This window comes from Hemibagrus wyckioides, linkage group LG11, assembly GCF_019097595.1.
Source record: "Hemibagrus wyckioides isolate EC202008001 linkage group LG11, SWU_Hwy_1.0, whole genome shotgun sequence".
In the NCBI taxonomy this organism is placed as follows: Eukaryota; Metazoa; Chordata; class Actinopteri; order Siluriformes; family Bagridae; genus Hemibagrus; species Hemibagrus wyckioides.
Window position 1 is genome coordinate 18,085,554 of NC_080720.1, and position 27,391 is coordinate 18,112,944.

Genomic DNA, 27,391 nt, shown 5'->3' on the forward strand with positions numbered 1-27,391 from the left:
CTTGTTCATAAGCATCTACAATCTGAAGGTGTTATCTTCAACCAACAAAATTCTGTGTAAGGTTTAACAGCGGTAAAAACATCTCACTCTGAAAGCCAACAGTGTTCTGATTTTTGATAATTTCGTATTGCCTTTTTTTTTAATGACCTTATCAGGAAAGTTGTTTTTTATGTTTAAACAATTATTAGAAAAATAATCTTAATTTAATTGACAGCAGGAATAATTATACATTTTCTGGTCTGTGTAATTATTACAAATCAATAGTGTAATTAATAAATAGTTACTAAATAAATATTCTTTTAATATTTGAAGTTATTAAACATTTAGTAAAAACACCTAGTAAAAAACACCCAGTAAAAACACCTAGTATTCCTAATGTTCTCTGGAACATCTAACATTGGCTTAGCTGCAAATGATTTTAGAAACTAACAGCAGGTCGGTCTCATCTGAGTGAAATCTCAGGATGTGCTATGCTGCATGAGTAGATGAGCAAGTTGTCCTCGAGGGATATACCAAATAAAAGAGATTTAAATGAAATTTTAAAATAAATAATAAAATAATAAAATGTATTTTGTGGTCAATGTGATACTGATTAAAAAATTAATATTTGGGTAGAAAGCTGTCTACAGTCTGGGCTAGCAGAAATGTATGCATATCTTGGTAATGTGAAGGGTTAACAGATATTGTTTTGCTATAAAGTTGTCTTATAACATCATCAGCAAGATCTTTTTTTTAAGAACAAGGAACAGTTTATTCATCCATGCTTTTCTGTATGAAATCCTATCTTACATTCTTTTTATATAGGTGAATTTAGCCAAAGTAATAAGTACAATGGCACTGTATACATGGTAATTTATCAAAATTATAAAACAGTGAAAGCCAAAATCATGGATTTTATATCCCAGGGGCTGTATATAAAGAAAGAACAATAAGAAGTCTAGACCAGAACATTGTGAGATGCCATATGGCACTTTTTTAAGGTTTGAAGAATATCCATTCATCCAATTTCCATCTATTAAATAATATCTAAACCAGGCATAGACTTTTTGTTCTTATGCACATATACAAGAAGGTTTTCCGGTGATATTTATCACCCCAGATGGTTGGATGGGCGAAGTAGGACTACAGATGAGAAATAAGTGCCAATTTACAGAAATATAAACAAGAACGATAAGACGCTTGGAATCTCTGAACCAAGTGCTGAATCATTCTTATGAATGTTGGTCTTGGTTTATTTTTAGGGATGCTGTCACTTCCATTCAACATGTTTCTGCCACCAAATATAAAAAATATATATATTAAACATTTTCAAGGCTGTTGTGATTTTAAATTTGCCTAGAAATATAAGCTTGATTATGTTGACTAGTTTAGCTAAAATATACATTTGTTAAAATGTACCTTCTCAGCCCTATCATAAATGAAATAACCCTTTTGATTAAAATCTTTTTACACTATAGATGCAGCAAAAAAATATAATTGACATTGTGGGTGCAATTGTTGCACAGTTTGAATGGCACTATGACATTTGGTCCAGTTAATACACCTCTAAAGCACTAGAGGACATCTTCAACCCGAATTGTGAATGACTTCTTCAGTTACTTTAGAACTTCAGTTCATTTCCTGGGTAACTGACATTTAAGACACATGGATAATAGCTATACTGTGAAGCCTTAATAGTTGCATGCAATCATTTTGAAAGTGTGTTCCCTGTAATCTGTGTCTGCTGATTTTGATCTCTAATGTTTTTGATTCACTGACCCTGCATTTGCCTCTGAGATGGGTTTATTTGCATTCTGTGTATTTTTGATATCTAACCAGATTGCCATAACCTTGATTAGTGTATTAATAAAATCTCTAAGCACATGAATCTGCATTCAACGTCTCTGAGTCCCTTGTTGTAAACAGACATAAAGAATGTCTTTCAGAGCGCTAAACAATCAGTTAGATTATTAAATTTCACTTTTGACTTTTTAGGACTTTTCAGCTCATAGTACATTTAAAAAAAAAAAGAAAAACAGTCCAACACAAGGTCAAAGCAAGTTGTAAGTCATTAAACACTAAAGCCACTGTTTATGCTTCTATAAACCAGATTTAAATTCTTCTTCAAAATCTAAGATAAAAAATGGCATGTTTAACTATTGGGGATAAACACCTGTCTTCTTTCCCATGATTGGGGTCATCAATGGGCATTCTTACATTCTTCATATAGGGGTTGAGTTCCCCCATTATTTATCCAAAGATATGAGAAATGTGAATGTTCTGATTTTTGGTTTTTGTATCTGCTTAAAGGGATCCATGGGCCAGGAAGATGGGCATTGATGTACCCTGAGTGCGGGGGCCGAAACCAGTCACCTGTCAACATCCATGATGAAGAAGCACTGGTCTCCCAGCAGTGCCAGGAGCTCACACTGGAGGGCTTTGATGTCAAGTCATCTAACAAAACCTCCATGAAGAACACGGGCAAAACTGGTAAGTCATTACTTACATTGCTTCTGAGGTTCATATTATAAACATCTGACTTCAGTGGATTTTCAAGGACTGAAAATGATTGTTGTAGATGTTGGAAAACTTGTGATGAATAATAGCATTTACTGAATTTTTACTTCACATTCTTATCATATTGCTGATAGTTACTGTAGAGAAACTGTAATACAGTTATAGAGGAAGAAGAATATGAAATTAAATTAATTTTTCCCTTTTTTTCATCATAAATCTTCCTCAAAAATTTCCTGCTTTATAGTTAGAGAATGAACTCAAACATGACAAAAATGCATGAAACCTCTCTTTCCATCCTTTGCTTGCCACGCATTGGTATTTTGTAGCAAAAAATGAATTGAAGATATTTGTGGATTGCTTTGAAACTGTCAGCACCGAATGAGTGTACATAACAATCAGAAATATAAAGAGATCTTCAACAATGCGCTTATTAAATTCCATATATCAGCTGGGGTCACTGCATAATTTACTATGTCATCATTATATTGTGGAGGGTTAGCTTCACTGGAGATTGATTGTGACAGTGGCTATCACTGTCCACTGACCATCTGCTCCAGTCTACCAAAGATACAACACCAGACTTTTTTCAGAAATGTCTGTAACTCTCTCTTCAGATGTACCAAGTGTAAAAAAATCTGTATTGAGAAAACTGTCCTTTTAAGAATGTCTTATAACAACTTTTAAATACAAGTATGTGCCTTCTGTGAAAAGATTAAAATCGAAAGGCCAAGCTCCATTCTAAATAAAGGGTTTTGACATGGCCCTTTATTTAATTGAGCACTATAAACCAGTGCATGTCGTCCTGTCAGTGTACCCGATGGTCTTAATGAATTCCTGTCAATTTGACATTTCAGCATCTTCTCCCTTATGGGGACTCCCAGTGGAGAACCAACTGGTCCCACTTTTTGTGATCCAGGAAACATTACTCATATGCATGCTGTGAGCCCCCCGCTGTTACCCAACATTACCAGAACTTGAACTGTTACCATAGGAACCATATAATTATATAATTAGTTTAACCTACTTGCATTCAGCATTCATCAACTACAGCACATACAGTACATCCAGCCTTACCTAATAGTTTTTGTAAAGACTTCTACACTTTACAATTCCTAACTCAGTTTTGTCTGTTTTTCTGTAGTTATAAGTTGATTTTTTTCTATCAGAAACTCTTGCACTTGAATCCCTTGATGTTGCAGAATTTCTTTTTGTTATAAAAGACTTTACTGTACAACATGGATCTAGCAGAATTTGAGACCAGGTGGTCTTTGCAATTACTTTGGTGGATTGACTTTAGTTCTGGACCCACTGAAAAGCAACCTAGAACTTCATAGAGCTCCCATGACTACATATCTTCTACTGTAATCTGTAGGGTGTAATACTAAGAGAGAAAATGTCACTGACTTTTTTTCTAAATTTGCTCTAAAGCCAGAGCCATCCCTTTGGACACAGAACAGCAACTGTCTAAAGACTGAAGCCCATTTTGCAGTTCACTTTAGAGCAAAATGTAGGATCTGTGGAATTAGCCAAGATATTCGCCCTGCATTTGCACAGACATTGGAATTTTTCCACTGGCAGCAGCAGTGGGTGACCATCCCTCTGTTTGTGACTTCTATACATGAAAAACCATTCTAGTTTATCCTCCACACAAACATTATTTCCTGGAACAATGAAGAAATAACACAAGGGAGCTCTTTCAGTCTCAAACACTGCAGTTCATGTCCCTGCCACCAAACCACAGTTGAAAGCTCTGAAGTGTTCGACACTGTGAACATACCCTTTCAATATGATTGAGGGTAGGCTTTACGGAATATTGACATTGTGCCAAGCTTCAGTATTATGCGACACAGTTCAGGTCAGGTGAATGGCACCTTGTGACATCAAACTATTCCCTGGGTCCACTCTCTCATGGGACAGAATCTATCCCTTCTACACTCAAGAATGCAGCTATGGATGAATACACTGAAGAGACACTTAAACAAGGATACATTCATCCCTCCACCTCTCCCATGACAGCTGAGTATTTCTTTGTGAAAAAGTGAAGTGGTGGAAGGCATATTGATTATATTGAGCTGTCAAGTAACGAATAAAACACAACAGGGTATGCTTTTATTGAAAAATAATAATTGACAGGGTGGTGTGATGGCTCTTACCACCACATATTTTATTCTTTTTACTTTGCAACACTATTTTTTATATTTAAGATATTTAAGACACATCAAACCTTATGTTTGATCACTTTATATTAATAATTATTTTTAATATTGTGTCACATCTTATCTCTCTTATCCCATTTTTACCTCAAGAGCCTCTTTTTATTATTAACATAAAGTTAATAAGACAATAAATGCAGCTTGTCATGGCACTGAGAAAGCTATCAAGCTTTCCTTCCTAAACAGTTTTTCTCTTGAGTTTTTTTTTTGGAAAACTTAAAGTTCCAATCATGCTTCTGACAGTGAAAGACAAAGTGCTTCCCTGGCAATTTTTTTTTTCAAAAAATGGAATATTAAAGATTACACACCATTTTATACCCGTTACTTTAATCTGCTTATATGAAGCATTCATCACACAATTCTCTGTGTCGGTTGTTATTGTAGAAATGAGCACATAGAAATGATATAAACCCTTCAGCTAGGACAACTGTCTGAGCAGTAGTGTTAGAGAAAATTAATCAATACCTTCTGACCAATCAGATTTGAAAATTCAGCAGCGCTGTGGTATAAATACTGATATGGTTGTCAGTAGTTCCAGCTGACATTGACCAAGTGATCCTTAAGAAGGCATCAAATTTAATTGCGAGGAAGGAAGATGAATGGCACTCAGTGTATTTTACTCCCTAGAGGCCACTTCATACCTCTAAATGCCCCACGGGCTTGAAACGCTATCTTTCTGATGACACATACATGGCTGCTGCAGTATTCCCCAAACTGTTTCAGTAAATACCTACTTATATGAATACAGGACATCCACTGCACCAAGTCTTAAGATTCCCCAACATCTACAGACTAGTTTCCTGGAGTTTCTATGTGTGCCACAATGCCGGCAGTTCCATCCCAGTACAGACTTTATTGTTGACCTCATTCTCAAGGTGACATGGCCAATCAGTCATCAATCATGTTTAATGACCATGCCAAATAGACTTCTTCCCTGGCCTCATTTACTTACCACTGTTTAAACAGATAAAGTTCTTTTATAATGTATGTAGGCTGCATGGGTTATTTGAGAAAGTGGTTTTCAACTGAGATCTACACTTCATATCATGTCCAGTGGCCAGGGAGAGTTCCTCATCCAGGAGCTCCTATTTTTCAAACTGTAGTGCATCACTATAAATAGCAATTGGAGCTGCTACTTACCCTGGGTGCAGAGCTTCTAATATCCATTGGTCTAAAGCTTCAGAGGACCTACAGTGTGTGATATTCCCTTATAGATATTAGGGAAAATTATGTGAATGGTAACCAAAAACAAATGTTGAAAGCCTATTCATATTGGCTCTCATTCCTAATCACCAGCAGAATTGAACTATCATCAGAATACTGAACTGCTACCATTGTTACCACTAAATAAGCCTGTTTGCCATTAGCGTTTGTATAGTCACAGCATGTAAATACAGTATATACAGTCTATCTGACCTAGCACAGTAGACATAACATTTCTAAACCTTGTGTTTGGTCTAAGTTTTGTAGTTAACATTTTCACTCCTGTTTCAAAGTTTAAAATGAATTTTGTTAAGGTTAAAAAAAGCTTAAGTGAATTCCTAACAACATTTCATTTGTTTTGACAACGAGGTACTAAAACCTTAATCTTTTTGCAGTAATGATTTTTATTCCTCTTTCTGTTGTCACTCCACCAGCCTTGAAATATGGAGGAAGACCTCAACATAGAAGGAAAGAGCCAGTTCTCAACTTAGCAGCTGAAATTAATTGTCGTGTCATGACCCCCCACCCCACCAACCCAACCCCTTTCCTATTGCACATCCTTTCTTTTTCTTCCTAGTCTCCATTCTTTTGAAGAATGACTACTTTGTGAGAGGAGCAGGTCTACCTGGACGGTTCAAGGCAGAGAAGGTGGAGTTTCACTGGGGCCACAGCAATGGATCAGCTGGCTCAGAGCACAGCATTAATGGAAAGCGGTTTCCAGTTGAGGTAGGTCAAGTTATATTGCTCTTATTTACTAAACCTTGGAAGGGATAACTAGCTGCAAACTCACACTATGAGTTTGAACTTGAGTAAGAACTTCAGTGCATGTCAGTGTGTATTATTCACCAATGCACTGCCTGCTCGATTTTTGTGCTGTAGCATTTATTCTGTTCCCAGTCCATTTGGCTTCACCCCAAGAATGTTAACAAAAGGAATTAGCTGTACATGTGCTCTCACAGTAAATCTGCCAGTGTTAAATTGGTTCTGCCAATCTCAAATGAGGCCCTACGGAGATCTCGGATGAGTTCCACCCATGCCATGTATGAGGGACTTTAGTAAGTAATCTGTTGAATTGGAAATAGAAATGTTTTTGAAAAGTACTAATAATGTTTTTGTCATTTAGTTTAACTGTTATATACAGCATGTCTATTTATACATGATATATGTAATGCATACATAGATTACTGTGACATGTGTGCCTTTAAATCTTCCTTTTAAATCTAGTACCTTTCTATTTATTTAAGTACAGTTCCTATTATTATTTTATTTAAGTGTAATGGCTAATCATGTAGAAGTGGAGGTGTTTATCAGACCTTAGATCAATGTAAACTGAGTAAATGCCCTTTTCAGAGTATGCAAATAGGCTAATGTGATTTAAAGCTGCTGAAAACAGGCTAATATGTTTCTGTCTGTGAATGTTGAGACAAGCTACAAATGGACACCATTAAAGGCTGCAGGAAGAGTAAAAAAGTCACAGAAAGAGTAATTGGTTCTCATTAGCAAGACTCTGACTTTTTTTTAAGGTTTTAGAAGTGCTGATTAGTGTTCAGCTGGAACATATGTGGATGCCTGGGGTCTTGTGATGTGTTGATTTGTCTAGAACCTACAACTCTTGGTTTCTAAGGCAGATGTAACCCTCCAGAATCAGAAAGATTCATGTGCAGAAGTTAAATTGTGTACAAAGCATAGTAAACAATTGTAAGTCGGTATTCAAAGCAGAAAGGGAGGTAGTGCTTGATAATCTGTTCAGGTCTGCAAACTTGACAAGAGCGAGTTTATTGGGGTCATGAAACAATGAAGGCACTCAGTGGTACAACATTCAAGAATTATATAGAGAAAATGGGCAAGACTTCATAATGAATATTTAGACACATTGTCTAGAACAGGACATAAACCGAGAATGAATAGTGTTAATATTCAGGAGATTGTGACCTCTGCTGGTTGGGAGGGGTAGGGTTTTTATAGTTCACCAGCAGACCCTGGTTTTAGATTAAATCTTTTGCAAGGACAAAATACTTCAGTCCTAAACTCTATAGTGCTAATATCGAACTTTAAGTCACAAAAAGACATGTTTAACCCTCCCAATTTCATTACCTTAACAATTGAAATTTATGCAGCATGTGTAGCCTACAATTTTCCTGACACAAAAAAATCAACCAATGTCAAAAAAAAAAAAAAATGACCACAGTGTCAATAGTGCTTGATTCATGTGATTCATTTACATTTGAATTCATTTTAATTACCTTTAGAGATGAATGTTAAACTGAATTAGTAACTGCAGAAGAACGAGTGTTTTTAACATAAAATGTCTTGTCTCAATTAGATCTCCAAAAGTGGAACCGGTTTTGATTTTTAAACCTGGTTTGGGTTTAGTGGTCTGTTCTCTATGCCACTACTCATTAGAGGGATCGGCTTTATATCATCTGCCAATCATAACTGACATTACTGATATGTATCACATTTAAAATGATCTGAATAAAAACATAGAAGCTGAACTGCACCTCATCTGGATCACTTGCTCACTTATAAGATTAAACTTACTAACAGAATCAGTGTCAATGTGACATTAGCCAGCTTTGTGTAAATATTGCGTTTTAAGCTCCACATAATAAGAAAGGGGGTCTAAGAAAGGGGATGAGAGTTTTTCACTCTTGTCTCAAAGAAAGCATACTTCATTTTGGGTGCAATGGAGGACAGTGAATAAACATGTGCAATTTTTCATGGTGAGCAAACACAAAGATGTGGAGAATTATGCTGAAAGATGAGAGGTTGCCAGAGAATTAGTTGAGCCAGAACATGATTGTCAGAGAGTGTGAGAGAGAGTGAGAGAGAGAGATAGAGTGAAAGAGAGAGTGCTAATCCTATTTCCTTCATTTCAAATATCTTTCCCTTTCTGTCTACTCTCCCAGTGCACATGTCGTGCAGATTGGCATATTTTTTAAACTCATTTGTGTGACTTGACCTGACACAACGTTCAAGGCCACATGTGAACTACGTATATTGTTCCACCTTTAAGTGAATTGTTAGAGATCGCTACATTTCCTCTAAATCCATCCTCTGGGAGAATGAATAATCCTTAATTGTCACGAATGTCAAAATGTGGATAGGCTCCTGAATGAGGATATGCGTGATATCCAGCATTTATTTGCACACATATATCTGTAGGAATGTGGATGGGATTTTATGCATGACAAAGAACTGTGAATCAATCAAATAGGATTTCCTCTACAATGTAATTTAGACCTTTTTGCAAAGCTGTGCATAGGTGTGAGCTTCTCAGTGGTTTGTTAGCTTATTAAAAAGCTGATGAATGCCAGTCACATTTTTCTATGTATGCTCACAGATGCAGATTTTCTTCTATAATTCGGATGACTTTGACAGTCTCAACACTGCAATAAAGGAGAGGAGAAACATCGCTGCCATGGCTGTCTTCTTTCAGGTGAGGATCCTTTTCTGCACACAAAAGTGGATTTAGAGCACATCATCTTATAATTTTAAAGGATTTGCACAGACCAACATACCTCAAAAGTTATAAATTGTTAATGTTATCAATTGTCAATATCTTTTTGTTTACGTCATTCCTATGAAGTTTTCCTCATTGCTACAAATGTAGTAGAAGACTGGATTATTTTTATTCAAGCACAGCTAATATGTACTGGAGCATATTGGTGGCTTGTGTAGTTGGCCTGCTGCCTGTGATGGACTGGTGTCTGCATCTCACCTGGCGTAAACCATAGGCTCCAGATTAACTGCTACTTTTACCATGCTGAATTGACTACTGAATAAATGAATGAATGAATGAATGAATGAATTTGACGTGTTTCAGTCAATGAGGTTGACGCTTAATTTGTTCTCCCATAACTACACTTATGTAAATCTGCTAACTGGTGTTTGTGCAAAGTTATTTTGAGAACAAATGGAAAAATAGAGGAGGAGTGTCATGTTCCACACCAGTTCCAAAAGGGCAACAGGTTTTTGCTGTGCTCTGACACTTTGTCCCTCAGGGAAGTCATTGAAAATATTGTACTATACTATAAGTGGTATAAGTATATTTATTATAGTGTAATACAAATGCACAGCACTTTGTTAGGAACAGCCTCAATGTTTAATTGCATCGATTCCTCAAGATGTTGGAAACATTCCTTTGAGATTTTGGTTCCAATCTGGCACCATGTTGACATGGTGACGGTTGCATCACACAATTCCTGCAGGTTTTTCAAATGCACTTTAATGCTGTGAATCTCCTGTTATACCACATTCAGAGCCTGTGACTGGGAAGGTCATGTTCATGAAACAAGTTAACTTTTTCTTTGTGACATGGTGAATTATCATGCTGGAATTAGCCATCAGAAGATAAAAGGATGCACATGGTCAGCAACAATACTCAAATAACTTCAGCTGTCTAGATTTTCTGCTCACCACAGTTGTACAGAGATGTTATCTGAACTATTGTAGCCTTTCTGTCAGCTTAGACCAGTCTGGCCATTCTCTGTTGACCTCGCTCACCAATAAGCTGTTTCCATCCTCAGAACTATTGCTTACTGGATGTTTTTTTCTGTATTGCACTATTCTGAGTAAACACTAGAGACTGCAGTGTGTGAAAATCCCAGAAGATCAACTGTTATAGGAGTACTCAAATAAAACCATCTGGCACCAACAATCAAGGCACAGCGAAAATGACTTAGATCACATTTTTTCCTCATTCTGGTGCTTCATGTGAATATTACCTGACGCTGCATGCCTGTATCTGCATGATTTTGTGCATTGCATTGGTGCCACATGATTGGCTGGCTGATTAGATAATTGCATGAATGAGTAGGTGTGCAGGTGTTCCTAATAAAGCGCTCAGTGAGTGTATAGATACATATTATGCGGCTTTCTGTTTTGATTTGAACTACGTCATTTATCTCATGCAAACTATCACTCTGACTGTTGCAGATGCAGCTTGAAATTAAGTACAAGCTGTTAAGTTTAAAGATACATTTGTGACTTGAGGATGTAGATACTGAATGCAATGTCTGTTTTTCAATTTTTGGAAACTAGTCATTGACACAAACAAACATGCACTGCATTCTTGCACTGTCCCTCAGGTGACAGGTCTATTTCTCAGGCTGAAAGTAGAGCACAGGTGTGTTTTATGTAGGTCTGCTGTCAGGCATTGACAAACTGAGAAGCCGTGAATACCTAAATACTTGCTGTGGGTTCTGGTAACATTATGGTTTATTGCTATTGGCACTAAGGGAAATGCTATCATTTAAAACAAGATATATCCAATCCTCGAGAATGTGCGTAGCTAATCACAGTGGAGCTATTATGCTGCAACTTCCTTCAGGTTCTGTCTTGGTATCTTTCCAAACCATGCTTCTCTGTATATCTAGTATCTAATTAAATCAACAAGATATAACTCACCAGCTTAGATAAGTGCTTTTTATCAGAATATACACACCTTGTAGTTGTGTATAAATGTTTATGGATTGTGTACTATATAACAGTGTGTATTATAGAGTGTTAGGCCTGTGTAGGTTCTCATAACTGAGTTTTGTCACTGGCTTTTTCAGGTAGGAAAGAAGAACAATGTGGCTGCTGAGCCCATCATCGCCGGTCTCAAACGGGTAGTTCATCATGGTGAGTAAAAAGTTTGGGAAAATGAGTACAATATTTAGAAGACATAAAAAACCTTTGCCTGAATTTTAGTGAAATGTATTAAAGGTGTAAAAAAAAATCATGTATAAAAAAAAGCATTAAAGGACATCTCCTGTAATCTTGCTCAAGATGTCTAGACAGGCTGATTGATTTAAATTGGACAAATTACAAACTTTTTATGGTCCAGTAGTCAGGCCAGATTGGATCAGTAATGGTCATGATGAACATTTCTGGTCAATTGACACTCAGAGGGATGTTAGCTATATATAATATTCCGATTTACAAAATTTACTATACAAATACCAGGACGGATTTATAGCACACTGAGAATGAGTACATGACCCAGAACTTATTTAGAGCTGAAAAGACTGCATTAATTTGGGTATATTTGTTGCGTGTGTTCCAATCACCAGAGAAGGAGACGAATCTTGCACCTTTCATCCTAAGGGACCTGCTGCCCTCCTCTTTGGGGAGTTACTATCGTTACACTGGCTCCTTGACTACTCCTCCATGTAGTAAAGTAGTGGATTGGATCATCCTCAGTCGACCTGTTTACTTCTCCTACCATCAAGTAAGTGCACAAACCCCTCCCCACACACACAGATTATCACTCAGACACTTGTCCAGTCAGATTTTGCACAAAATAGCTGAAAGACCAAATAATGTTTCACTTAAAATTTTATTAGATCCACATTCATAGACCTAGTTAGGTTGTTTCCTGTTATTTTCCAAAAAAAAAAAAAGCTAAATTATTTAAAAGCTTTTTAATTTGACTTTGTGCCTCTGTAGAGCCAGCCTGCTGATAGGTAAAAGCTTCAGTGCAAGACAAAAAACAACTGTGGAAAGGAAAACAGACTAGACAGACTGTGGGATAAATGTCACCCATATAATCATGTGCAAACATCACCCCCAGCTTGTGAGGTCTCTGCATGAACCTGACTGGTGTCCTTCTCCCATCCTTCTTCCTATCTTTTACTGACACATGCTTAGGGAAGTAACCAAGCTGTGTCTGGTGATCCGAATAGAAATATTTCATGGAATATGAAAATGCTAGAATGTGCACAAGCCAAACTGAACCCCCCAGTCTCCCACTGTGTCCAAACTTTCATCCTCAATATCTGAAACTTTCTAATCTACTGCAAGCAACTGCTGATGATGCAGTATAAATAAAAATGCAGCAATATAAATAAAAATAAGATTAGGCACGGTATAAAATGGAGTTTCAGATGTTCTCCCTGCATCCACATGGGCACTCAAGTCTCCATCAGTGAAGAGTTGATAACTTAAAATAGACTTCATATTAAAACTAGAATGAATTCTGACCATATAGTACATAGTTATAGATGGGGAACACCCACATGAGGATGGGTTAATTTTTTCAATCTGTTTCCTTTCAAGGTATCTTCTTCATATCATCTCAGGGAGTTTTTCTTGCCATCATAACCTCTGACTAAATTCATTAGGGATCATTTTAAAATTTATCATTTTTATCTGGAATTATTATCTGGAATGTACCATTGTTAAGCGTGCTGTACAAAAACAATTGAATTGAATTGAATTGAATTTTCTCCAGATTCTCTTCCCACCTCCCAAAAGCATGACTGTGAATACTGTTGTGAATATGTGGGTGTAGTTTCCTGCAAGGGCCTGATGTACCATTCAGATGTATTTTTGCCTCTGGTCCTGGGATAGACTCTGAGTACATTGTGACTATGATAAAGAATTACTGAAAGTGATTGCTGAAAATGAATAAATGAATGATTAAATGAATACAAAGTAAGTCACCCAACTTTGCCCTATTCTAGATAGAAGACCTATTTTAAATGAACACATGTAGCACATAATTTCAGTATGATGAACCATATAGTTATGAAACTATTCATTTTATGACAGTGTAAATGCATACACTGCTTTTACTGTGCAGAATGTCCAGTCTCCTGAATCCCTAGTAGGCAAGTGCTTTCCTAGCTCTGATCATTATGTTTCTGCCACATGCATTAGTGAATCAGTTCTTAAAAGGTTGCGTGAATGCACACACAGCTTTGCCCTCCAGTGAGGATTATCGCACTGCTGTGTTCAAGTGCTTCTCTCAATCAGCCCACTCTAGCTGTACACAGCATGCCCTCTATTCTAGCCACTTGTATGTGTCTTTCACATTAGATATTGCTTTACCCAAGGCTGTTAGAATGAAACACTTTCTCAGAAACAACCTGAAGACATTTTGATATTTTTTTCATGACATACACACTTAATAGTTGACACACTGTTGGCTGTTAGACATTGACAGCCTTGTCAAAACACAAGCTATCAATTTTCAGTAGGGCCAAGGTTATCATTGCTTATAAAGTGACTAACTGTATTTGCACAATATGGTTTTATTAAGTCAAGTATGAACATGTTCATATTACTTAAAGTGTTCAGAAGAATATACTGATACTATTACCATGAGAACCATGTTTCAGTATGGCACTCACTGCTGTTTATCACTTGTGCTCTACAGTTGGAAGCATTCTACTCTATCTTTACCACTGAGCAACAGGATCATGTGAAGTCAGTGGAGTACCTCAGGAACAACTACAGGCCCACTCAAGATCTAAACAACCGACTTGTATTTAAATCAGCAGTGAAGGACGCCTGGCTTCCAGACCCTGATGGGCATGCCACAGACACAGAGCCCTCCAGAGGTAAAAAAAAAATAAATTTTTAAATAAATAAAATAAAATAAATAAATAAGGAGATTAACCAGTTTGTTTTAATAGGGAAAAGATAAAATGTTACATTAAAAGATAAAACAATGATATTGCTAAACAAAGCTACATACCATGAAATACTTCTGAAACTGAAAATTAAGTAAGTGGATGCTTATTTAGGTTTTAAATTAAGTGGATGGTAATGTGGAATTTCTAATATCTGTAATAAAATTCTCTAATAAATACAAGTTGTGGAGTCCATCAGTCAGACATCCTATTTGATAAAAGAGAGTAGCATGAAGAGACAGCTCATGCCAGGCCAAACAGATCAAATGGGCAGGAGTTTGAATGCTCTTGCCATAAATCACTGTTGTTTCCATCCCTGGCAGGGGGAATTGATTGCTTTTGGCGGTGATGAATAGGGAGCAATGTAACACAGCCAAGGGGCAGAATAATCATCATTAATATTCATTCTAAAAATAAAACTGTGCAAATGGATACTGTGTGGCAAAAATAAAATCTAATTCTAACGGACTGCAATGTGGGAGAAAAGATTGTGGGAACCCTACATGGACAGCAATTTCTATCCTGCCTGTCAGTTTACGAATAAATTTGTCACATTTTTTTTTGTCTTTTCAATTCAGTCCCTCTACGATTTTGCTGATTTTTTTTTGTGATTGTTGTGGCCAAATATGGCTTGATTTTCATGGAGCTTTTTTCAAATTAGTGCAGAAAAATCTGCCGAAAATCTGCTGTAATTTTGAAAAATTGCAAGGTTCTCCAAATATTACAGAGTTTGCATAATGCTGTGTTCATTTCTGCTATCACAACATTGCGAAATCAGTTAGTTTGCAGTTAAAGCAGATCTGTGAATCTCTGAGTGTGACTTTCTCTCCTCTCAGGTTTTGTGATCATGGGGCATGTACAAAAATAAAGCATAAGACTGTCAAATTGTACTATTATATCTTGTACTATATATTAGTATAAGTAGATGATATACTGTTATATCTCCATGGCCATCATACAGTTGGTAAAACAAAAAAGTAGGGTTGTCATAAATAGGCTTCATTATTAGGCTTCATTATCATTAATTGTAAAGACAGTAAAATCTTATATTTCATTTACAGATTTTTTTAATCCATTTGGAAGATTTATATACATTAACAGTGGAAATAACCGGCCGATTGACAGAACATACAGCAAATAATTTTTCCAACGATGTCATTAGATTTCATTTACTAAAGTATTTTAGTGTTTTTGCCACAAACACAGACTTTCATTTGTGCCCCTAGCCACATAGCGCATTTTCTTCTTAGGTTTCTCATTATAAACACTATAAGAAATACAGGATATTTACTATGTTCTGATGTGTTATAACAAGATATGGGTTTACATTTAATAGTTTGGTCACAAACCCAATAAACTGTAAAAAATAAATGTTATAATAAATAATAATAATAAATAATAATAATAATAATAAATAAATAAATAAATAAATAAAACCTTTTTCAATGCTCCTTGAACACTGCATAAGAGTATGTGCTTATTTTTCAGTCAACTTTTTCCTTGCAAACCATGATTTTTGCCACATCTGTTTCTGAATCAACTTCTGAATGCTAGATGTTGTGAGAGAATTAAAGCCCTGTGCCTGAAAAAGGTAAAAGTTCTTCTTTAAAGCTTTAAATGATGTTGAGATGAAGGTCATGCAAGAGTGAATGTGAAAATGCAAATGATGACTGAGTGCCTTTGATTAGATATTGTAACAATATGGTAATAATCATAACAATATGATAATACTGGTAATTATTATGTAAATTAAGTAGATATTTTAATAGATAGATATTTTCTACTGAATTTCGTCTGTGGTTTTGGACTATTTTTTATATACATCTCACAGCTAGTGTGGACTGAAATGCCAATTAAGACCGATGCTTGTATCATAATAAAACACACTCCATGAATGCTTTTGGTGTGAAATGGCCTTTTTAGCCATTTTTGTTTGCTCTTGTTTTTACAAATACAAAAATTCAGTTGTATTTAGTTGATTTAAATAGTTAATATACAGAAACAAAAGTTTTTTGGAATGGAACAAGGCTGCACTTGAAGTCTGGAGGTCATCTGCACTAAGAGCCTGCTGACACTGAATGGTACATCTTTTGTGCTGCTTCAAAATGATTTAGCTTAAAGCATTATTTTATTCATTTATTCATTCATTTATTCATTTATTCATCTTCACTTACGGCTCTGGGACCCTGGAGCTGTTAGGTGGCAGCACTACCCCACTGCACCACTGCGCTGCCCTGCATTAATTTATGTCTGTAAAAATAGCAGCAATGTGCAAAAAATTTGGCTTGTGCCCAACCAAAATAGCAACATGCCTGCATTAACAGGCAAATTACTCTTGCATCAGTGCAGAAATAGAGCACCCTATCTAGTTTAAGCAAAATATTAAAACTTTGCTTCAGTGTTTGGCTCTGCAGTGCCCAGCTTATTACTGCTCTACAGCGGCAGCAGCAGTGATTATAAAGTTGTCGATTGAACTGCTGAAGATAATGGTCTCTTGCTGAGTCACTCAGACTGATAGAGCTCGAGGGAGGCCAACTTTCACAGCTGATGCCCTTTCCTTAATCACCTCTTGTACCAATTTTCCACCTTTTTTTATATTTCACAATCTACATTCCTCCATCCATTACCACTAATACTGCTAATACTACTACTGTTACTACTAAAACATTATTATTATTATTATTATTATTATTATTATTATTATTATTATTATTAACCTAAGACCAAATACACAAAGTAAATAACCCAAAAGGATAAAAAAAATAAAATTGAAAGAAAGGCTTAGTATAAAAATAGCAAAAACCCATTACAAATATGCAGGCAAGGAATAAAGAGAGGTTTTAATGCTTAATGCCAGGATTAAAAGAAATTCAAGGAAACAAAGGCCAGTATTTCATAAAAACATTCACAGTCCAACAATCTTACAAAAATGAGTCAAGTGTTAATTTCCTAAGTAAATAGACGTTGCATATATGGTCCTCCCTGCCTAATGAAAACAAGAAATAGACTGCATGATAAGGGACATCAACAGCAAAATGACTTGAGTAATCAGTGCTAATGCCACTATTATTATAGCTAATATTCTTATTTAAAGTCTTTAGATAGACAACAACCAGGTTTTTCTATGATGTTTGTAACTAACGCTCATACATTGCCCTTAAAATAATGGCCATTCTATTAATCCTGTGATGATTTACTCTCTTCTTCATGTCTTTTGATGATTGAAGAGCAAAATAGCCAGCTATCATAGCAAAAATTGCATGTAAAAGGGGTGGGGGCTGTCAGCCATGCAGGGTGAATGCAGCTCTTTTGACAGTAGCCAGATATTATGTTATGTCTGTAGTCAATACTTTTGGTCTCCAGTGCATACCTCTGTTACATTTGGACCACAGCTAGGTTAGAATTTACTTTTTGTTTGAGTCAAGTCTGAGTTCTCTAAGATGAAGTCAAATCTCAAGTTTTAAGGGAATAAATGGTCAAATTCTCAATTTTGGTTCAGGAAAGGGTTTTTTTGTGTGGAACATAAACTGAAATATGGAAACAGCATTACTCCTAACTCTGCTGCAGCCTGTTTTCCAATGTTGCACTTTACCACTATCTTCATTACTCATGAAGAAATCTACAATAAATTACCCTTCGTGGCAGTCATGGACCTGAAAAGCCACAGAGAGAAAGGTGCAGTGTTATTAATTTAGTGCATTACTGCATCCTGATTGTTTTTTGTTCATGTTTATATCCTGAGCAAAATTTCATGATTTTTCAGTCCGAGTCAAGTAAAGTGAATCAGTAATGGTGTAATATAGGTCCCCATAACTGCTAAAAACCATAGGCAAAACTTTCTCCTACATACTTGCATGCGTGCACACACACACACACACACACACACACAGAAGTGGTTTGAAAGCTTGGAGACAGACTGAGATGAAATTGTGTGTTATTTGCCTTTTTGAAGCAATGTCTGCTTAGAACACTTGTGAGTCAGACGGTAATAAAAGATTTAGCTTCACCTTCAGTCTGTAGCCAGGAATCCATATGTCTGAGATCATGGATGTGCTTCCACTATCATTTGCTTCATTTATCTTCAACCACACCAGCCCTAATCGAATGAGAAAAGCTCTTTACTTTCTCATTGAGATGAGATGTCAAGTTACACATTGTAGTTCTCTGTCTTTCTAACTGTTTTGTTTCTCTGATTCTGTCTTTCTCTCTGTCTCTCCCATTTGCTTTCACTTCAGTCTGCAGCAGCATTCCTGACAACATGAAGGTCCGTCCTCTGAACCAAACAGCAATGGTGCTGACATGGGATCGTCCCACCACTATCTACCATCCACCCCTTGTGGGCTTCCTTGTCACTTACAGCTGGGTTAAGGACGATGTAACCATTGAGAAGATGTTTACCCAAAGCAGCGAGCACCACACTGTGAGTGTCCTAGCTCATAACCACTAGCAAGCAATTACTTGCTTAAAGGGCATTATAATCTTGGTAACTTGGTAGTTATTCTAAGTCCAGGATGGCGCTCCAAAATTAGTATGACTATCAATATTAGCTCAATCACCGTAACAGACTTTTACCCAGAAGCAGCAAAAGAAAAAAGGCCAAGTAGTCCCCTTAGCCAGAGTGGAGCCCTAGATACCTCAAAGACTCTGCACAGCTGATAGAATTAGACAACATGTGCTCTATCTTCCTAGGAGTCTGATGAATGAGACAACCCCAAACTCTTCACTTCATCAGTCACAGTGTCAGCTTGGTCTTCTACATGTGGTATCCATGACAACAAAAATGGGCCTTGCCAGCCGAGGAAACTTCTGTGATGAAAGCTGCCAATCTTTTTTTTCTGGCTCGAGCCGAATTAGATTTGGATTCAATTGGAGAAATCCATCCGCAACGGCCAAAGCCCAATTACAGCTCTCGACTCCAACACATTCTGTCTCCCTAATCATTTCTGCACCACATTTACATTTTTATTTCAATTTGGAGCTGGGGGTGTTGTCTACATTAGGGAGTCAAGACGAATTTTGTCATAGGAGTCTATCCTACGCAGCTTTCCCATTTCTGAAACCTAGAATGTAATTGAATGATCAGGAAATTTCAAAGAATAAATGCAATTTTGACCTGCATGATGTTGACATAAATCTGAATTTGCATCAACGTTTGTGTCCTGGAAAATTACATTTTGTCAATTTCCTATCTTGTCAGTTTATGACATATTGTCATTGAGTAATTTGTCTGCATTAAGAGAAATGTATTTTTCTCTTATTTTTTATAAGACACTCTAATGTTGAAAACCAAACTTAGTTCTCACACACTAATATTTCTTATCATGGATATTTATGTTTGTGTCTCCCCAGCGGGCAGTGATCACACACATGTCCCCAGATGCTCTGTATCTCTTTAGGGTACAAGCCTTGTGCCAGAGAGACCAGCGCAGCGACTTTAGTCAAACACTTTTATTTAAAGGTAAGCATAATTATATGGCTTATATTGCATGATAATTGCATCAGCTAAAGTTTCAGTTTGTGTGTTTCAGCAAATACCACAAGGATATTTGAAGGGACAAGAATTATAAAAACTGGAATGGTGAGTTTTTGAGTAGTTGGTGATATATCTATTTGAATAAACACTGCCACCTTAAAATAATCATCCCTCCTTTCTCATGTTGCCCTTTTCTAGCCCACTATGTCATCCTCTTCAGACATGGCACCCATTAGCTCTGGCTCCTCTACGTGGTCGTCTTCTGGTCTCCCTTTTTCCTTTGTGTCCATTGCAACAGGCATGGGGCCACCATCCAGTGGGGGGCAGACCACAATGGCATCTCTGGTCACCAGCACACTGCTGGCTGGCCTTGGCTTTAGTGGTGGTGTGATTTCCTCTCTCCCTGGATCACTTTGGCCCACCCATTCTCCCAGCTCAGGCCCTGCACCAACTAGGCAACCTGCCTCACCTACATCTGAGACCAACCAAAATGGGAACAAGCCCCTCCCCTCGGAAGAGGGAGAAATAACTAAAGAGCTGGACAAGGAAGAGCACAAACAAGAGGAAGATGAGGAGGACGATAATGAGGAAGACAGAATGGAGGAAAAGAAAAAGAAAGAAAAAAATGTGACTGTAAATGAGAGGAAACAAGAGCAGACCACATTTCAGGAACCAGCGTCTTCTGTATCACCACCTAGAGAGAGGGGGGGGGATGGTGGGCTTGTAAATAGAGAAGTCTCTACAGTACCACCTATAACCCCAGAGGAGAAAATATATACCGTTACTCTAAGACCTTCAGGATCAACTTGGCTGCAAGAAAATTACACAACCGATATGCAGCTTACCAGCAGCCCCACACAAGCCACAAAACTTAGCAATAAAGAGCAAAGTGTCTGGCCTATCTACATTCACACTGGTAAGCAAGTCATAGAGCCTGTGCTCATGCTCAAGCTTACATTATAGAACTCAGTCATAGCCAAAGGGTCACTGTTGCTCAAAATATTGTGGACCTTTCTGTCTTTAAAATTCATTTGCTTTTGAGTTCACTCTTTTCTGTGTTCAACATTCAGATCAGAACAGCATATCCACTGTGTCTAAGGATCCCACATCCTCACCAAACAGGATGGAATGGATTATCCCTTTAATGGTGATATCGGCTCTTACGCTCCTCTGCTTAATCCTGCTGCTGGCTGTCCTGGTTTACTGGAGGTAAGATGTTCACCAGCAGTGTTCTTCTGATTTAGGGAATGTTGGTCAAAACATTTGAATTATACCTTCAGCTTCAGTTATCCCATTCTGATTAAGATGATGCTGCTAATATCCATGCTCTGTCTTCATAAACTTGAAAATGATTCACTGGGAAGCTCCAGATCCTTCTATTAACATTCTCTTAGCCCTTTGCTGGCTACTGGAACACACTGTATTAACACCATTAACTCTCTAAGGGGGCCACACCCATCCATTAGAGTGTAGGATGCAGAACCTTAACTACCCATGAGCCTTTGGAGGAGGGACACAGCTGTGCTCCAATATGCGAGGCCTACGCACCAGCTGTGATGACTTGAAGATGCCATTAAAATGCAATGAAATGTAAAACTGGAAATGGAGAGAATTGAGGAATGCTTGTAGCTTCTATGTATAAGGGATTTTACTTTGTTTGGATAGTTTAGTTGCTACAGTTACATCAGAAAACTGAAGTTGCTTAATTTCTGCATCACCCTCACCTTCCAACAAGCTGGATGTAACTAGTATTAGAAAAGTAGCCAAAATCTGGCACTGATGGTTTCAACCCTAATGATTATGATCATAAAGTTGAAAATTCAAACACTCCCGGGCTCTTGAGCAGGGCGTTTAACTGCTCAGTTCAGCACTCACCAAATGAATAAATGTATGTAAATTTTGCAGAGCAAAACAGCATGTAGCAATGATAGTCACAGCTACTGGGTTTAATCCAGGCTGCTGTCTGTGGAGTTTTGCATATTCTGCCAATGTTTGTGTGGGTTTCCTCTCACCTCCTAAAAACATGCCAGTAGGCAACTGCCAAATCTAAATTACCCCTAGCTATGAAGTGTGTGTCATTCCCTGCTATGAAATGGCCTTCTATCCCAGGTGTATACCTGCCTCGAATCCACCATGACCCTTACCAGGATAAAGCTGTCACGAAGATCAATGAATGATAATAGCCACAAGGAGCAACACATTTCTGACTCCTGGGGATTATTTTTGCAACAATGCAATCATGTAACCTTCATTCCTTTCCTGTAAATTCTATCTAAATAATAAGAAATGAGAACAAAAAGCCTAATTTTATCATTACCTGTGTGAAACCTATTTGGTTAATCTCATCTCTGTAATTGGCAATCTGGCTTGAGTGGAAGGAAGTTAATGGTGAAGTGAATGAAATGGTGATGTGGTTGAATAGGCTTGTCAGGAATTTAATGAACGATTATCTTTTAACTGAATGAAAGTGAAGCAGATGGAAATTTGACAGCTTCCAAGAGACGATGGAATATGTTTGGTTTATCATTACGATGCTGGAGCATGCTGTACTGTATGGCATGTTACTGTGTTATCAGCATTCACTTAACAACTCTATACTCATGTATTTGGGCATTAGCCTTTGAGTCACTCAGGTAAGATTCTGTGCAATCTCTCTCTCTCTCTCTCTCTCTCTCTCACACACACACACACACACTAACTCATTTAACTCACACACAAATTGTTATCAGATAGTATGCTGTATTAACTGAAATAAGGTTTTTAGGTTGCCAAGTCAATAGGCTAATGATTATGTGCAATATAATCCATCGGGATGGCTCAGAGTCTTTTTCTTAGTCTGCTACAACACACCAATTTGCAAGACACATTCACTCAGCCCCTGTTAGATTTCTACGGTTGATACAATAGCCAGACTTTAAAAAAAAATTTTAAACAGCTCCAGCTTTTGGACCGACTTTGTGCAATAACACCCCTTTAAACTGCACATAGGCATACTCACAGAGACAAAAACAATACATCATTTCAAAGGGAAAGTCATTAATATAAATGAGGTATGGGGGTGATCCCTAGGGCCCTCCTCTTTCATTATATCCCCTCCCTTCATTCCCCCATTCTGTTCTAACACCCATCTTTTCTTCTCTTTTCATCTCACCTCTTAAGGATGAATAGCATCTGCGCTTTACTCTGCATTAGTTACAGGTAAGATGCTCTTTGAAAGCATTTATGGAATATCTACAATTCACTATTGCTATCTTGTACAAATTTTTATCTGATTTTTTTCCCTATTTGAAGAGCATGTATACCTGCTGTTAACACTAAATACCTGCAGTCAAAGACATTCAAAGACACACTGAAGTGCTGAATAGTTCTGTTGCCAGATTCAGACTGTGGGATGGGGTTTGTTTGAACACTGCTCTTCTGACCTAAATCTCTGTATTCTTAGGAAGTTTTTCCAGACTACTCATATGTACATAGAGGACAGAAACTCTCTGCAAGTGATTCACAATGAGAGCTTAACTGGATTCTTAATACCGGGTGAGTCATTCTTATGTGCATTTCACACTAACAGAAAGACTGTATTTTGTATAACTCTCTCTCTTTCCCTCTCTCTCTTTCTCTCTCTCTCTCTTTCCCTCTCTCTCTTTCTCTCTCTCTCTCTCTCTCTCTCTCTTTCTCTCTCTCTCTCTCTCTCTCTCACACACACAAACATTGCTTTTTTACAGATGAGAATATATATAATTCTTAAGAAAGTCGAGTTTTAAATAGGTCTATTCATGTAACTGATGTTGTTCAATCACCCAGCTGCTGTTAGTATTTTGCAACCATCCATCCAGCTTTCTCGACTCCTTTTTTTACCTCTTAGCTTTTTTCCCCTCTTTTATCTGGACTGACAGGCCTATATCGGTGTACACATAGGGAGTAAAAATCAACCATTAAGGTTTACGAGTGCACCACTATTTAGGTGATAGTTTAATGTCTCTGTAATGGAGAACCTATCAAACCAACTGAGTTAATCTCTCTCTCTCTCTCTCTCTCTCTCTCACACACACACACATACACTCTCTTTCTTTGTGTATGTGTTTGTATGAGTGATTTTTTTTATTTTATTTGATCATGTAAGACCCTTCCATTAATTTATGTAAGCACTGTAAGTTTAATAAAGAACCACAAAGAAGACAAAAATTCAAACACATCAAATAATGGTCTCAGCTGTGTCTTATGTTCCCACTCAACAGCGAGCTACATCTTCATATGGGCCATTATATATAACAATGGCCAGTGGCACAGACCTTGTTTATTCAGGGGTAACTGATGAGGTTCCCCACACACAGATGCTGCCCTCTAAATATCATCCACACTCAGTACCTCCTGCTGAGAGAGGCAGCCATAAACAAATCACACCAGCACTGATGTGTAGCCTTTCTCAACGTCACTGTATAGTATATCATCAACTCAGTGCTACATTGATTGCTCCTTTTGTGCAGTATTCAAAAAAGCATTGAATATTACACATTTACCTTCGGTGTGAATTTAGACGGTTGTTTTCACTGGCAAATCACAAATTTGTGCAGCTCCATCTTCCCTATAAATACCTCACATACTGTATACTACATTTGTGTAATTTGTCACAGCTTCAGTTTACTGAGCAGAATTCATGAATATATAAAATCTCTGTAAATATATTTTGTGTGTGTTCCTTCATCAGCAGTTTATATTAACAATGGCTTGCACACAGAGGCCTTGATTTATGAAAGGGTTGTCTGTGACAAAATCGTACAAGCTTGATAACATCTATCAGAAAAAAAAACATGCAAGCTGATTTACGAACATTATTCACAGAGTTGTGTTTCTTTCACACAAGTGTCTTGGCCATTTTTTTCTTGGTTGCCTAAATAAATAGGATACATTTACACTTACAAGTGGAAAAATACAGGGTGTTATCTATGCAAAAGGATAAATTAACACCTGCAGCATGATGTACTGTAGCAAGCCTGGAAGCTACTCAGGGATTGCACAAGCAGACTAAAACAACCAAAAAGCAGTTTCATTTATAAGCTCATTTTTTAACGTTGTCAGAATAATGAGATGCAAAGTTTGTTTTATGTTAAATTTCCAGCACAGATTTGCACCTCTGAAAACAACAGCATTCAAACACAGCCTGTTAAAATGCCTTTAAATGTCATTCACATTTACCTGATGAGACAAACAAACCACATGTCTATACATGTCTTTATCATATACACTGTATTACCTTTTTTTGTGTGTGTCTTGCAATTAACTAAATAAAGCAATAAACAATAAAGCAAGAAACAACTAATAAATAAATAAATTACCATTAATCTGCCATGAGATCAGGAAATGTCATGCTTATTAAGACCAACTGCAAACACAAAACATCCATTTAAATATTGTCTTTTGTTTCCTCATCCCATTTTTAACAATCCCTCCAGTATTGTGATTTTGCAAACGCAAAAATTATTGCAAAATTGTTGTCAGTTTTTTTTTCAAAAATTTTTCACTAATTTTCTGCAGATTTGGGCCCAAGATACATGATGTTATATCATCACAACAGATATTCATCTGAAGTCCGCTTTGATTCCTGTGCATCATACATGAGTACAGCCATCATAGAATTTAATTGCATGTGTGTTTTACTGGAAGTAGTTTAAAATACGAATCCTGCAAAAAGCACAAGAAACTCAAGAAATTGCATAATAATTTTAGAAAAATTACACAACAAAATCAAGCATTTTTGGCCACAACAATTACAATAATCTCTGTGCAATCCTGGAGGGACTGATTCAGTGTGATGTCATTTATGCAAATATACTTTAAAGATGATCCTCACAACTAACATTAACTGGTCATGTGATATATTACAGGGCACATTGCTAATTAGCCTCTTTATTTGTGATTTTAGGAAATTAGGACTGGAGTATTGCATCAACATGCTTTATTGTAAAATTACACTCAGATACTAAAAGTGATTGGCATTGACCCTGTGTGTGTGTGTGTGTTTTAGATGACCTGGAAGCACTATCAGTCAGACAGTTCATCAAACACGTAATGGAGCTCTATTCTAATAACCAACAGGGATTCTCTCAAGAATTCAATGTGAGTATGAAGTGATTTGAGTGTAATTTTGTGCATGTGCATCACTGTTCCTCATAATGCAGATGGTCTTGGAAAAAAAAAGAGCTAATTAAAGACAAGAGTCTCATTAAAGCCATCCTCTAACTGCAGGAACACTACTCAATTTCAGCCTACTCCGATTTACTCAGACACAAAATCCTCTGCAGCCGTCTTCTAACTAAATTCTCGCTGCCATCATACAGATGAGTCCTGAGCAGTTTAATCGTACACTGTTTTCAAAACATACTCGTACAGAAGGGATCTGTTTAAGTAATAAACATCTGCTGCAACATCCCAGTTAGGACAAAAGACAAACTATTAGCCATATGGTAAGATGAATCTCAGCACTGTCGCTTCACACTGGGGTGGTAATTATGGTGACGGTGAAGAAAATGTAGTCAAAGTTGTGTTGATGAGTTAATTAAATGATTTGGACAAATTGGATAATTTATGCAAATTACAATCAAGATTAAAGCATAGGGGATGGAATATCTAGAGATTTGTTTTCAAGCTCTTTTTTAATGAATTTGGGCAGTATAAAGAAGTTTTGTTGGTCAAATTAATGGTTGAGGGACAGAATCCGGATGCACTTTGTCTCTAATGAGGATAAACCGCTTACTAGAGGTGAATAAATAGATGAATAAAAATTAAAGGTTAAAGGCTTTCAGCATGACATTCTGAGCTGCATGAAAGACACGTTATTACTACTGTAGAAACGAATGTGATTCTTTCTTTCTTTCTTTCTTTCTTTCTTTCTTTCTTTCTTTCTTTCCTTTCTTTCTTTGTCTCTATAGGACATTCAGCATTGTGTGGGTAGTCTAGAGATTACAGCGGAGCACTCGAACCGCCTGGACAACAAGCATAAAAACAGATACATCAACATTGTGGCCTGTGAGTGTTCAGTGAAGATGTTAGTATGCATACGAGACATTTTGCATGATAGTGCATAACCAATATTTTGGACAAGTGTGACATAAGCTGTGATATAAACATTGGCTGCATTTTTGTCTGGCCAACAGATGATCATAGCAGAGTGAAGTTGCAACCGTTGGCAGGAAAAGATTCCAAACACACTGACTACATAAACGCGAATTATGTCGATGTAAGTAGGTGTGTGTGTGTGTGTGTGTGTGTGTGTGTGTGTGTGTGCGTGCATGCGTGTGTGTGTGTGTGCATCCATTTATGCCTGTATGCGTTTTATTTCTCTTCTTTCTTAGGGTTATAACAAACCAAGGGCATATATTGCTGCTCAGGGGCCACTGAAGTCCACTTTTGAAGACTTCTGGAGAATGATCTGGGAACAGAGCATCACTGTAATTGTCATGATCACTAATCTGGTGGAGCAGGGCAGAGTAAGTCATCAGTAACTCACTTCCAGCCACATGTGACAAGAGCTTGCAAGCTCTTATAAGAGTAGGTGAACTCCTCGTAACCTAGCTAGGATTGTAACCACCTGCTTATTTCCCAATTGCTTG

The 27,391-nt window shown here is 37.2% G+C and overlaps 1 protein-coding gene across 2 annotated transcripts in view; it reads left to right on the forward strand.

The window, feature by feature from the left end:
* ca16b (carbonic anhydrase XVI b) overlaps window positions 1-27,391 on the forward strand; it is a 79,367-nt gene that overhangs the window by 41,993 nt on the left and 9,983 nt on the right. The window contains exons 3-19 of one of the 2 annotated variants that reach the window (XM_058403704.1): window positions 2,290-2,469; window positions 6,490-6,638; window positions 9,256-9,351; window positions 11,471-11,537; window positions 11,969-12,126; window positions 14,056-14,239; window positions 18,547-18,731; window positions 19,661-19,769; window positions 19,840-19,889; window positions 19,983-20,700; window positions 20,855-20,993; window positions 22,944-22,982; window positions 23,227-23,318; window positions 25,807-25,898; window positions 26,711-26,807; window positions 26,936-27,018; window positions 27,134-27,268. In XM_058403704.1, coding sequence (XP_058259687.1) covers window positions 2,290-2,469; window positions 6,490-6,638; window positions 9,256-9,351; window positions 11,471-11,537; window positions 11,969-12,126; window positions 14,056-14,239; window positions 18,547-18,731; window positions 19,661-19,769; window positions 19,840-19,889; window positions 19,983-20,700; window positions 20,855-20,993; window positions 22,944-22,982; window positions 23,227-23,318; window positions 25,807-25,898; window positions 26,711-26,807; window positions 26,936-27,018; window positions 27,134-27,268 — 2,573 coding nt within the window. The remainder of the gene's footprint in view (window positions 1-2,289; window positions 2,470-6,489; window positions 6,639-9,255; window positions 9,352-11,470; window positions 11,538-11,968; window positions 12,127-14,055; window positions 14,240-18,546; window positions 18,732-19,660; window positions 19,770-19,839; window positions 19,890-19,982; window positions 20,701-20,854; window positions 20,994-22,943; window positions 22,983-23,226; window positions 23,319-25,806; window positions 25,899-26,710; window positions 26,808-26,935; window positions 27,019-27,133; window positions 27,269-27,391) is intronic. The other variant, XM_058403705.1, reaches the window with a different exon arrangement.